Raw genomic sequence first — 13,974 nt, 5'->3', positions numbered from 1 at the left:
TCTGCAGCCAGATGGCCAGTAGGACCTTGACTACCACTGCCCTTTGTGTTGACTTTTTATCCTGTTTCTCCTGCTTGGGTCCATTTGTCCCTTCTATGGGGCAAGGAGAACACAGGGTGAGCTGGGATTCCTTCTGTCCTCTGGCCCTTGACCTGGAGCTGGTGCCCAGCCTCAGTCTAGGCCTAGGGACACCAGGATGTTCACCGTTCTAGATGCCAAGCCGTTGGGGGCTGCCTACCCCATCTGTGAGTGGCGCTATGATGCCTGTGCCAGTCCCTGCTTCCAGACCTGCCGGGATCCACAGGCAGCCAGCTGCCAGGATGTGCCCAGGTACGGTGACAGGGATGGTGAAGGACTATGGAGATGGAGTCAAGGTGTGTGTACCCGAGTGTTTGAGCCTACTTATGTGTATGTGTTAATAGGTTTAGATGCAGTGGATGTGGTCTAGTCTGCATGAGGGTGCATTCTAGCTAATGTATATAAGCAGTCCTTCCATTATATACATATGATTTACACATAACCTGTAGTTATGAACCAATTTCTATAAAGTATGTTATGTTAAAAATTCAAGGTACATACAATGGTTCTAACAAATAAATGCTATTTTGAGATGCACACCAAAGCATTCTTATTACTGCCTTATTATGTTAAGAATGTTTTCAATGTCTCTGGAAGTACTTTCTTAATGTTTTTGCAAAACATAGAAATGTTTATTATATATTAAATACAAAGATAAGCTTTTGATTGGCATTAGACACAAACCAAAGCTAACTATTCTGACTTAACGCACAAATCTGGCTTCAAGGTCCACTCAGGGAAATGGAACATGTTCCATAGTGTGAACTTCTTGTACTCATGTCTGTGTGTGCGTGTTCTTCATCTGTTGTGTGTATGAGAATGTGGGCGCCGGGATGAATGTGCCTTCATGTTCATACGTATATATCTGGGCGTCATGTGCAAGGAACAGAGCTCCATGTGTGTGTAATCAAATATACACGGACCGCATCCTGTGTGCGTGCCCTTTGTCAGCTGCGTGTGTTTGGTGTTTTGTGCAGCTGTGTGTGTGCACAAGTGTGTCCACACAGATGCTTGTGTGTGTGTGTCTTTGTGTAGGCACGTACATGTGAATAATTTTTAGTCCTGTCTTCTTGGAGAAGCTTGTGCAAGAAAACACCCATGTGGAGAGAATATGGTGGGAGAGTCCTACGCGCCTTTTCTGCATCTTGCATGTGTTATGTGCAGAAGGGAGCTGGTGCATGTATATTTCCCTGATGGTGTGAGTTCCTCTGCAGGAGTGTGCAGTATACATACCTGGGCAGTGCGATCCTGTGTGTATTTGTTAAGTGTCTCTATAGAGCCTAATGTGATTGTGTACTTAAGTACGTATGAACATACACACATGTGTGTGCATTAATACAAGACAAAGCCTGTAATCTCTCCCGAGTGCTCTAATAGCCTAGTGGGTAAGGAGGTGAGCTGCCAACGCAAAGGAATGAAGTTTGGATCCACAAGCTGCTCCATAGGAGAGAGATGGGCAATCATTTCTCATATGATTTACAGCCTCTGAAAACCTGCTGTAGCTACCTACAGCTATGAGTCAGTTCTGACTTGACACATAACAGCAATAACAACAGTGATCCATCCAGATAAGGAGAGTGACCTGCTCCATGTCCCAGACTACTGACAGCTCCCTGCTCTGTTCTCAGAGTGGAGGGATGCATTCCTGCCTGTCCCACCCCGAAGGTCCTGGATGAAGTAACACAACGATGTGTCTACTTGGAGGACTGTAAGTACCCAGGATTTCTTACCCCCTTGGCTTCTTGTAACTCCCCAGCTTCACTGTCCTGTCCCTGTGCACAGCCCACAGAGCCCTGGAGAAGCCAGGCCACCACAGGTATCCTCTGGAATAAGAATTTTATAGAACACATAGGAACCCCATCTGGTGCATTCTCCCATTTCACTGAGAGAAACAATGAGGGCCAGAGAGGGGAAAGGACTGGATGTATATCTGGATTGAGAGCAGGGGTAGCAGAATCTCTGAAGCTGAATCTTGACCATGGCTCAGGTTTGAGGCTGGGGGCGAAGTCCAGACCTGCTGGCTTCTGTGGTGTCAGCAAACACTATGTGGCAGAGGTCCCTGGGCTGACCAGGCAGGCTGACTAACTGGCAGAGCTGTTCCAGGACTCAGTCCACGAGCGCCTTGTTACAGTCCTGCCTGGTGGTGACCTCCTGGACTGCAGTCCTCCTCCACCTGTCTAAGCCCCTTTCTGTTGTCTTCCTCAGGTGTGGAGCCACCAGTCTGGGCCCCCTCAGAGACTCTTGGCAACAAGACCCAGCCTCCCAGTCAAGAGCTGCCCACCCCTGGTATCCAGGAGCTACACCCTCTACAAGAAGCTCCTGGTGCCCCGACTCCCAGGCCAGCCCTCCCCACAGCTGCCCCTTTGACCACGGCCTTGCACCAACCTGTGGCAGCCACCAAGGGGTCAACACAGCCACCAGGCTCCACCCTGCAGCAGCCACAGGGGCTCACCACATCCAACCTCCCCGCCCACCCCACTGAGACCCCAGCCAGCAAAGGAGTGACCACCAGTCGCCTGACCATCTTCCACACTCCAGAGCCCTCATCCCTCCACCTTTTACCACAGAAGGTCACATCCAGTGTGGGGTCCGCTGCCTTGGAGACAACCAAGGTGACTCTGACCCTCACAGAGAGCCCCAACATCACGCTCTCATCCCGGTCACCCCCAGCACCTCGCTTCCCACTCTTGACCAAAGCTGTGACAGTTCCGAGTTATGGCTCTCTGCCCGTGAGGACAACACCCCTACAACCCTTTTCAGGCCTGGAACGGCCAGCAAGTCCCTCCTCCAGGTCTGTGGCTCCCCCAGCAGTGACCTCCAGGCCCTCCACCTCCTCAGGGTCCCACAAAGCCTTGCTGACACCTGCAACAACCAAAGGCATAAACAAGACAGAGCCCACCCAGCTCACTGTGGCCCAGGGAACCTCAAGCCCCAGCAGCTCCGCACCCCCGGCTAGAACTCCAGCACAGCCGCTTCCAGTCAGTCTTTTCACAAGCAAGAGCATGGAGGTGGTGCCACCTACGGAGAAGGTGGAAGCCTGGCACGACCAGCCCGTGGGCCTGCCACAGCCAGGCCCATCCCCTGCTTCCCTGTCCCATCCAGCTCTGCCAACTACCACAGCCACCAGGCCTCTGGCCCGGCCCCCTGAGACCCCAGCTGCTGCCAGTCAGCCCACAGTTGCACACGGGCCGGGTACCACACCCTCTGTGTCTCTGGATTCAACTCGCCCATCCCAGCTCCTTTCTGGCCTGCCTCCAGACACCAGCCTGCCTCTGGCCAAGGTGGGCACATCTGCCCCAGTGGCCACACCTGGCCCCAAAGGCTCTGTCACCACCTCTCCACTCCAGCAGCGGGCCACATCGCTGGCCATGGCCACAACGCCACCTGCTCAGACACCAAGCCCAGCCCTGCCTCTCAGCCCAGCTGTTGTTGCCCAAGTGCACCCACCCAGCGACGAAGCCCCCCAGACCATAGGCACAGCTCCAGGACTCCTCCTGGGAGCCACATCACCAACGTCTGGGGGCGTGGCCATGGCTGAGGTGGTGGCCTCCACAGTGTCAGTCACCCCAGGAAAGAGGACCACGGAAAAGATGACCACACTGTCCAAGCAAATGTATCTGTCCACCTTGGCATATGGCTCTGCCCTGGGTGAGCCCACAGAGCTCATGCCTGCCATGGCCCACACTCTTGCCGCCTTAGTGACAGAGGCTGAGGGTCCCCGAGCTGTTACAGTGCCTCTAGTGTCCACATCCTATGTCCCCAGCCGTGTCTCGGCCAGGACTGCATCCAGGGAGAGCTCACTGGTTCTGCTCCCTCAGCTGGTAGAGGCCCATGGAACCCCAGCAGGACCTCAGCCCCCAGTGGAGCCAGTGGGCGAGGCTACCACCCAGCAGACTGGGCGCTCGGCCCCAGCCCAGAACATCCTGCCTGAGGCTCCGGCAACTGGCATGGAGGCTAATGCATCAGACATCTGTGTCGTGAGTCACCTGTCAGGGTTCTGGCCATGTGTATGTGGGGATATTATTGTCTGTGTGGTATGTGCTGGTATGAGCCAATGTGTGTCTGTGCGTGTGCATGCGTACGTGTGTGTGTGTGTGTGTGTGTATGCATTTGTACCTGGGTTTCTGAGTGTGAGCCAGTGAGTGTGCATGCTTGTGTCCTAGGAGGCTCTCAGGTCTGAATGAGAAACAGATCCCAGAGAATTAGTCCCTGGTCACCTGTGCCCAACCCCAAACCTACTGGGCAGATAGAGGATGAGGACACTATTTCCTGATAGTTTTAACTCTAGGTCCTTTTCTCTGCTGAAACCTGCACTGGGCCGGGGGGTGGGGGGCGGGGCGGGAGTCCTGTGTCCTTACTGCCTTGGGGAGCAGGGGTGAGGTGGAGTAAGTGACTGTAGCCTTTGGGATGGCACTTACACTGTCCCTCCACTCCCCAGCCAATTGCCGAGCAGGACTGTGTCCGCCACATCTGCCTGGAGGGTCAGCTGATCCGTGTGAACCGGTCCCAGCACTGTCCCCAGAGCGCAGCACCCCCTCTCTGTGGGGTTCTGGGCCTTGCTGTGCGCATGGGCGGGGACCACTGCTGCCCCCTCTGGGAGTGTGCCTGTGAGTTCTGTCCCCTCTGTGACACTATCCTGTAGTGGTCTCTACCCTGGTCTGCGTGCTCCCCAGTTCAGGATAATCCTTACTTCAAATACTCAGAGATTTCCTGACCTGAGTGGCCCTCCAGACCTCCAGGGCCACTGGAGCACCTGCCCATGGCAACCTTGACCTCTTCTTGTCTCCTGCCCCACTCCCCAGGCCGATGCTCAATCTTCCCTGACCTGAGCTTTGTGACCTTTGATGGGAGCCATGTGGCCCTGTTCAAGGAGGCCATCTACATCCTCAGCAAGCGTCCTAATGAGATGGTTACTGTCCACGTCCTGGACTGTAAAAGTGCCAACCTGGTGACCGCCCCTTGCTTCTCTTCTTTCTGGGGCCCAGGGACTTGACTAGGTTTGTAGGGGAGTGAATCAGCTTTTGAGGGGTGCTAGAAGAGAGGGCACATGCAGGCCCCCCTACAGCAGCTCCCTGTGGAATCTCCCAGACTGGAGGCCTCTCCTGGCTCAGGTCAGGTGAGAAACCCCTAGTGGTCATAGAGAGGAGTGCGCCACCTCCCGGACCACCCTGAGCACTGCACCACCCCCAGCTTGCCCCAGTTTCCTCCAGGCCCGGTGGCTTCAAGGATGTCCTGTGGCCACTGGGGCCCAGCTGCACGGGAATACCTACTAGGATGTCCCACGAGCCAGATGGAGCAGCCTCCCCACCCCTTGGGCTTGCATGAGGTCATGTGGAGCTAGCAATGTTCCACGGGATTCTGTGCACCATCTGCACAGTCCGGATGGGTGCCCCTGGCATAGCGGGGAGGGGAGAGTGTGCTCACACTTGCTGCACCTGCTCACTTGGCAGAGGAAGCAGGCCGGAGCTCCGGGTTGATGCGTGGGGCTCTCTCTGCAGGGGCACCTGAACTGGCCCCCGTTCTGCCTGGTGATGTTGAATGTGACACACGTGGCTCATCAGGTCACCATTGACCGGTTCAACAGGAAGGTGAGTGCATCAAGAGCCAGCCCTCCAGGGATGACAGCCCGTGGACAGGCTGGATGTCCACAGTGGTGAGGACTGAGCCTTATATAGGATGGGAGGCGGGTGTACGGAAGGGACCTCTTAGGAGGAAATAACTCGAAGTTAAATCATCTGCCCTTGAATCTGAGTGTAACTCTTGGCGACCCCACGTGTGTCGGAGAAGAGCTGTGTCCACAGGGCTTTCAGTGGCTCGCATCGTAGCTAGAATTTCTGTCATCTGTAACAGAAATACCACAACTGGGTGGCTTTAACAAACAAATATATTTTCTCACAGTTTAGATGACCAGAAGTCTGAGTTGAGGGTATTTTCTAGAGAAAAGCTTTCTCTCGCTACTGGTTCCAGAGGGTCTTAGGTCTGACCTTCTGTTCCTGTGTTATCTTCACATACTTTGCCAATGTTTTCCCCCAATCTCTGCTGCTTGGATTGACTCATGATATATGCAGTTTCAGTCCTACTCTGTTACCATAACAGAGACAATCCGTTCCCAGATGGAATTATAATCACAGGCAATTCTAGGGACACAGTTCAGTCCAGAAGAGCTAGTTTTTCAGGATCAGGTCATCAGACTGGTTTCCGAGGTACCTCCAGATGGGCTCGAACCTCTCACCTTGCATTTTAGCAGGTGAGCACACGGCCATTTATACCACCCAAGCATTCCAAGGCAAAATTGGTGCTCAGCTGAAGATTCCTAGAAGACCCCTGTGTGACAGACTAGAGCTGCCCTATAGGTATTTCTTGGCCATAAACTTTATGGGAGCAGGTAGCCAGCTCTTTCTCTCACAGAGTTGTGGGGTGGATTCAAACCACTAACTTTTCAATTATAGTAAAGCATTTAACTGGTGTATCACCAGGGCTCCCTAATACAAAATTTCATACCAAACACACTGTCATCAGTAGATGCTGACTTGTTGCAGCCCTAGAAGACAGAATGGAATGGCCCCAAAGAGTTTCCCAGACTGCAAAGGTACAGAAATGGATGGCTGAATCTGTCTCTCACAGAATGCATGGTGCTTTTGAAGCACCAGTTTTTTTGGTTAGCCTCTGAATGTTTTAACCACAGCACCACCAGGGCTCATCATACAAATCTAGGTATATGCAGAAGTGGTTTTAATTAGAAGTGAATATATCTTTAGAAAGCTAGTGGCTGCTCTAATGCCAAGGGAGGAAGTGTGCCAAGAGGGGTATTGTGACAGAGGAAGTTAGCATGAATGGCAAGAGACAGTGGCTTTAATTATTGTGATTAAAATACTTAATACTTTTTGCAAAAATAGATGGCCATGTAAACATGATAATAGGGCCTTCCCACACTACTCAGGGCTTGTACAAGTGAGGAGCCTCGGAACTGAAGCTTTGTTAGCTTCACATAAGTCCACCTTTGTGGAGGCTGGGACGTCTAGCAGTTGTCTCACTCCTGTCTGGGATGCTCCCACCCAGAGCGCCTGGCTTTGCTCCTCTCAAGATTTCAAAGCATTCTGACTCCTAGGCTAGCGCTCTGTATTCCAGTGCAGACACTTTTTATATAAAGACTCCATATATTCTTATTTTAAGTAAGTCTCAGTGATTAATAAAGTAAAATGATTCTATAGAAGAGAGCCAAAATCATTCTCTTGTGGTTAGTTGCTGTGAATCACCTTGACTCAAGGTCACCCTGTGTGTACACAGAGTAGGATTTGCTTCATTTCAAGGCACTTGGTGGCAGATATCTTACTTCCGAGATGCCTGTGAATGGGTTTGATCCACCAGCCTTTTAGTTAATAGTCCAGCAATTAACCATTTGTGACACCAGGAATGTTTCCAAGATCACCAAGTCTTTGGACTCCTGGGCTGGGGTTGTCAGTGGCTCAAGGTTTGGATATTTTGCAAGGTAAGTAATATAACACAGTGAATCTTCATAGTATGGTGGTGGTGTTGATTGCCTTCGAGTCGAGCACGACTTGTACCAACAATATGAATAAAAGGCCTGAAGCCCCCCTACAACTACTGACACTTATGGAAATTCATAGAGTTTCTGGAGGCATGTTATTTAGGAAATGGATGCCACTCCTGCTTCAGAGTAGGGTTTTATGTCATTATTATTTTTCATTCTAATTCTTTAATGTCACATTTCTACAGGGTTGAACTAAAAATGTATGACATAGCTAAAGTCAACCTTGACAATATATAGTAGAGCTTGTATTGAGTTTACATAAATAGAAAGTGTTTGAGAGAAGGGATTCCCTTCTTATTTGATAAGCATTGATTTAACCCCAGTTACTGTCAGGCCCAGGGGCAGGTGTTTGAGATTCAAAGATGAACCAGGTATAATTATATCCTCAAGAAACTCACAGTCCCTGGAGACTTTGATGAAGAAGCAGATGGATTCTGCCTCACTGGTCAGCACGGAGCTGGGGAGTCTGTAGAGAAGGGCCACCTGACTAGAAGTAGGCACACAGGGAACGTCTCTCAGAGGGAGTGATCAGAGCAGAACCCGGAAAGAAGAAAACAATTAGAAAGGCTCAGGAGGGTGTTTCTTTGGGCACTGAGATGCAGCTTGCATCAAGATTCCATATCCTGTTTTTTTTGCTTTCTGCTTATAAAATTATTTTCAGAATTCTCCTATGTGATCTCGGGCTGTGTCTTAGCCACATCTTCCTGCAGCTGTGATTGGCTCATAACAAGTACCTTGCAAATGTTTGTCAAATAGAGGATGGATGGATGGAGAAGCTGTGCTCACATACTGACCCCCTTACCCCCTAGGTGACTGTCGACTCGCAGCCAGTGTGGCCTCCTGTGAGCAGGTATGGGTTCAGAATTGAGGACACGGGCCACATGTACGTGATCCAGACGCCTGCACACATCCAGATCCAGTGGCTGCACAGCTCAGGACTCATGATCCTGGAGGCCAGTAAAGCCAGCGAGGTCCAGGGCCGAGGCCTGTGTGGTGAGGTGGGGCCCAGCTGGGGGGAGGGGCATTTCCCAAGTCCACCTTGGCCTCCTGGCACAAGTCACCCAGAGAAGACTGGGACAGAATGCCAGACCAGAAAGTAAGACTCCCAGGGCTGCCAGAGCAGGGAGGCCTAGCATCTTGTGTCCTAGGCCAGCGGGGAAATGGTGCAGGCTCTGGCTTCAGCCAGTTGTCACCTCAGCAGGGATTGTCAGTCAGCTTCCTGACAACCTCCTAAAGCCAGATAATCCTTCCCGTCTGCATGTGCCTGGGCACTTCACAAAGTACTTCCACTCTCTGATCTCACTTGTTCCAGGTCATCTACATAGCAGTTTTGAGAGGTAGCCATTAGTATTCCCATTGAACTGAAGAAGAAAGGGGGCTCAGAGAGGTTAAGTAGCTTACCTAAAGTCACACAGCAGAGCTGCCACAACACATAGGACCTACACGTTCTGACCATAGCGTGAGTGATAGGAGCATATCCCAAGGGTCCGGTTGTGTTTTGATAGGAAAAAGGGGTACCCAAGGAGTCTGGAGGAGCCTCCTGTTCCTTACAGGAGCACAGTACTTAGGTGCCCACAAGGCACTCAAAACAGACTGCCCTGGTTGTGATGCTAGGTGGCACAGAAAAAAACAACGTAGAGGAAGATGTGGATTTGAGGAACTAGCAGCTCCAGGACAGGAGCAAGCCTGAGGGAGACCCCAGAACGATGCAGGAGTCTGCGCAGTGTAGGTAGGGCAAGATGAAGGCAGCCCTGAGAGAAGTGTGTCTGGAGAAAGATGACACTTTTAGGTTACCTTGTGTGTTGGAATGTATAAAGAGGTAAAAAAAAAACCCAGCCAACTTTCACCAAAGAATTTGAGGCCAAAGTAATGAAAGGGATAGAAAACGAAACCAACAACCTCCATTTCTATAGCAGAAAATCAGTAAGTAACACCTAGATATGAAAAAAAAGAAATATCAAGAGAGACCAGCCTCAGCATGTTGTGTAGAAATACAGGGGCAATCACAGAAGAAAAGACCTTGAAGGCCCTGCCTTTGGGAGTGGAAATCACAGGTGGGTAAAGATGGGCCGTGAGATTGCTGGGTTTCACTACAAGACCTGTAAATCTTGTTTATGAACTACGTATATAACTTTGAGAAAAAAATGAGTAAATAAAGTGATTAAAAGGAAACATAACACGAGCACATCCTCCACTATACCCACTGTGTGCTTTCACCCTCATACCTCTGCACTAAAAATATTCTCTGAATTCACACACTGGCACATGGAAGTCTACGCTAGGTTCATCCTTTCATTTTGCTGCAATGAATACTTCTATATATTCATCACTGGGATTGGAAGACAGCAAAACAGAGAAAGTCCTGGCCTCAGGGAATATCCCTTTTGCCTCATGCAGACATCTCTCCTTACACACACCAACCACCTTCCTTTTCTCATCATTCCTTTCTACTGGGATAGAGCGCTGTAGTCAGCAGTAACCGGGAGCCAGGTCCTCCCTGTGATACTTTGTTACTGCCACAGGACCTCAAAGCCAAGGCCAAAAGGCTGGTCCTTGCGATCATTGATAAAATTTGAGGATTTCTTACTTAATCATGCTTTATGCTGGTAGGAGTGGTGCTTGATGTTGTCAGAAGAGAAGCCAATTCATTTCTATTTCTGTCTATCCAAATTAACATCTGGTATCCTGGGCACATTGCTACAAACCTTAGGAAATGATGAGATCAATGATGAGATCTCTGAGGGCAGTCCTTGCCCTGTTTCTGAATGACAGAGATGTAAACCAGCAACTGTCATACAGAATGAGGAAGGCTGTGGATGGGTGCACCCGAGGCGACATTAGAGGAAGGACTTCTGAAAAGGCATTTCAGGGAGAGAATGCAGCGTAAGCAAAGACACAGCCAGAGAAATGTGCATTTGGAGCGTAGAGTATATAAGACGGTGAGGTAAGCCGTGAAGTCAGAAGTAGTTGTTACGCCAGACAAGCTTCACCCTGTGCCTACTTTTCAGTTCCTTAACACATCAGTTTCTTTCTTACCCTTCTAAAGTCACTCACCTACAAAACTAATATAAGGAAATCTATTATGTCTTTCCCAGGTTTAGTAATTGTTTCCATTTTGCCGCATTTATGCATCTCTATTAAGTGTATTTCTGTATACCTACACATCCACACACATTCAGATTTTCTTTATGTAGATGTGATTATATCTCTGCATTTTCATGAACTGTTTGTGAGTAAATGTGAAATGTGTTCCTTTACTCCCATGTCATAATGGGACTTTTCTATGAACAAAGACATTTTCTTACGCCACAGGTTTCCTAGTTTCTCAGTGCCTCACTTCCCTGGTCTATCAAGCGGGGAAATTGCTAATGAATTGTGAGGAGTCCACAGAGTGAGCGCTGACTGGGAGCTGTGGCGACTGCGTGACTGTCAGGACCATCCTGCCCATTCCAGGTATCTGTGATGGGGATGCAGCTGATGACCTCACCCTGGAGGACGGCTCTGTGCTGGGCAGCGCCGAGGACCCAGCTCCCTTTCTGGACAGCTGGCAGGTGCCCAGCTCCCTGACCTCGGAGGGCCAGACCCGCTTCCGCCCGGACAGCTGCGACACAGCGGACTGCTCGCCCTGCCTGCGAATGGTGTCCAACCGCACCTTCAGCGAGTGTCACCGCTTTGTACGTGCCCGTGAGGTCCTGCGTGGGGGGAGACCTTCAGGGTTGGGCGTGACAGGGCCTACAGTGGCCAGGTCAAGGAGGTGCTGGTCTGGGTGAGGCCACAGAGGTGTCACCCTCAGGGCTAGATTGGGAGCTTGGTTCCCTCTGGGCTGGGTGGGAGAGGAGGAGAGGGACCCTTGTGCCTGCCCTTGTGCCCAGGTGCCTCCGGAGTCCTTCTGTGAGCTGTGGATCCGGGACACCAAGTACGTGCAGCAGCCCTGCGTGGCTCTGACTGTGTACGTGGCGATGTGCCACAAGTTCCACGTGTGCATTGAGTGGCGGCGCTCTGATTATTGCCGTAAGTGCGGGCTGAGGTGAGGGGCTCTCCTCCTTGTTTCCCTGACACCTCCTTCCTGGTAGAGTAAAAAAGGCCCACAGCCCTTAGGTCAAGGCCCAGCTTTTGGAGGTTAATGATATGCTCAGGAGTGCAATCATATTTATGAATTAGATTGCAATAAAATTACAAACCATTCCAGAAGCTTTACTGTCATTTACATTAATAAATAGAATAAGTATTGTTTCTTGTTGTCGTGTGCTGTCGAGTCGAAAGTGACTTGACCCTCTAGTGAGTAAATCCCATGGCGAGATTGCCTGTCTTTCTCCTGTGGAGCAGCTGGTGAACTTGAACTGCATGCCTTTGAGTTGGCAGCACTATTAGTTACCATTAAGTCACCAAGGCTCTCTTATTACTTATAGTTTGTTGTTCTTGTTCTTGTTGTTATGTGCCATCTAGTTGCTTGCGACTCATAGCGACCCTATGTACAAGAGCCCTGAATGCCCTTCTATCCTGTGCCAACCTTGCCGTCTCAAACACACTCATTCCCACCACGCCACTCACAAAATCGACCCATCTCATCAAGGTTCTTCCTCTCCTGCGCTGTCCCTCCACTCTCCCAAACATGATGTCCCTCTCCAAGGACCAGTCCCTCCTTGCAACATGCCCAAAGTATGTCAGCAAACACTATTAGTTATAGTTTATTGATTTAATTTATCTGACTTGTTTTTCCTTACCTCTAAAGTGGAACAACAGTTCTTGTTCCCTTCTAGGATAAGCTCATAGCTGACTCTCCAGCAGGTTTTCAGAGGTAGTAAATGGCACAGGTTTGGAAGCAGGAGTGTCCTCCACTTCCTAAACAACATGGCTCCGGAAACTATGAATTTCGATAAATGTCAATAGTTGTAGAGGGGCTTCAGTCCTTTAGTTCATAGGGTCGCTATGAGTCATGCTCGACTTGAAGGCAGTCAACAACAACAAATGGCACAGGAGGAGACTGCCCATCCTTCTCCTGCAGAGCAACTAGTGGATTTGAACTGCATGTCTCTGGGTTTGCAGCACAATTTCTTACCACTAGGCCATCAGAACTCATGAATTCCTTTCTCTTAATGCTTACTTCTCTTTCTCTCTTTTTGAGCTTGCCCCTCATTCCTAGAGGATGAGAGTGATGTCCTTTCGTCTCTCTTCTTTCTGTTAAATTTGTGTTTGTGGGGTTGGCTGGGGTGGGAAGGGCTCGAGAAGTTTGATTTGTTAAAGGTGAACACATTCAGAAAAAGCAAGAGGCAGCTCACAGGAAGATCACACCTAGAATGTGACAGATAAAACATGGAAGTCGTGCAAGTAGGATTTTCAGAGCTGTCAATCTGACTGAGCCAGGAAATAAATATTGAGGGTCAATAATCAGCATTTTATAAATACAGATATCAATGTAGAAAAGAACATATCTATGTGTACCACATATAAGAATATGAACTATTATTATGTGAAAGTGAAACTATTATTATACTTCAATTTATCAGTGGTTCTCAATGCTGGCTTCCCTTTGAAATCACCCTGGAAGTTTCCAAAAATATTCGTATTTGGGCCATGTAACCAAAGATCTTGATTCAGTGGATTTTTTGTGATCAGGTTTGATTTCTGAAGTTATACTTGCATGTCTGTATTGAATCTTAATGTAAAATGTAATTTTTAATAGTTAATACAGTTTAAAATGCACAGATTTAGAACAAAAACTGGCCAACTATTTTGTGAATGATTACATACTGTATATATGAGGCTTTGAAAGCAATATAATCTGTCACAGTTATACAATGCCGCCATTGTAGATTGAAAGCAGTAGAGGACAATGTGTAAACAAATGTGCCAAGAAAACTTTATTTCCAAAAGCAGGTGGCAGATTGGACTTGGCCTCTAAGATGTACTTTGCTGACTCTTGATCTAGAGGAGGGAGGCAGTGAGACCCAACCCTCAGTCTAAGTGGTGCCCATCACTGCTGTGTGTACCAACAATGCTCTGAGGGCCTCCCCTCCCCTTCCTGCTCTCTTGGTCTTGAGTTTGCTCTGATGCCCTTGCACTGGTAGCATGACTCATTACCTGTGTTCCTGTGTCCCTGCAGCCTTCCTGTGCTCCAGTGACTCCACATACCAGGCGTGTGTGGCAGCCTGTGAACCTCCAGACACCTGCCAGGATGGGATGCTGGGCCCACTGGACCCAGAGCAGTGCCAAGTGCTGGGTGAGGGCTGTGTCTGCTCTGAGGGTACCATCTTGCACCGGCGCCATTCTGCAGTCTGCATACCAGAGGAGAAGTGTGGTAGGTCCCACTTCACTGGGCTGTGCTCCCAAAAGCTGACATTAGA

At 49.7% G+C, this 13,974-nt stretch overlaps 1 protein-coding gene across 1 annotated transcript in view; it reads left to right on the top strand.

Annotated features, from left to right (window-relative positions):
- The window catches only part of OTOG (otogelin), an 85,717-nt gene that overhangs the window by 56,912 nt on the left and 14,831 nt on the right, over positions 1-13,974 (top strand). The window contains exons 33-42 of the mRNA XM_006892075.1: positions 213-330; positions 1,707-1,786; positions 2,284-4,055; positions 4,517-4,685; positions 4,881-5,026; positions 5,577-5,666; positions 8,440-8,623; positions 11,084-11,304; positions 11,503-11,641; positions 13,734-13,928. Coding sequence (XP_006892137.1) covers positions 213-330; positions 1,707-1,786; positions 2,284-4,055; positions 4,517-4,685; positions 4,881-5,026; positions 5,577-5,666; positions 8,440-8,623; positions 11,084-11,304; positions 11,503-11,641; positions 13,734-13,928 — 3,114 coding nt within the window. The remainder of the gene's footprint in view (positions 1-212; positions 331-1,706; positions 1,787-2,283; positions 4,056-4,516; positions 4,686-4,880; positions 5,027-5,576; positions 5,667-8,439; positions 8,624-11,083; positions 11,305-11,502; positions 11,642-13,733; positions 13,929-13,974) is intronic.

The sequence above is a fragment of the Elephantulus edwardii genome, unplaced genomic scaffold (genome assembly GCF_000299155.1).
Source record: "Elephantulus edwardii isolate Elephantulus edwardi_28Jun2011 unplaced genomic scaffold, EleEdw1.0 scaffold00109, whole genome shotgun sequence".
In the NCBI taxonomy this organism is placed as follows: Eukaryota; Metazoa; Chordata; class Mammalia; order Macroscelidea; family Macroscelididae; genus Elephantulus; species Elephantulus edwardii.
Note: the sequence above shows the minus strand (reverse complement) of the source record. Positions and strands in the feature narration are given on the sequence as shown.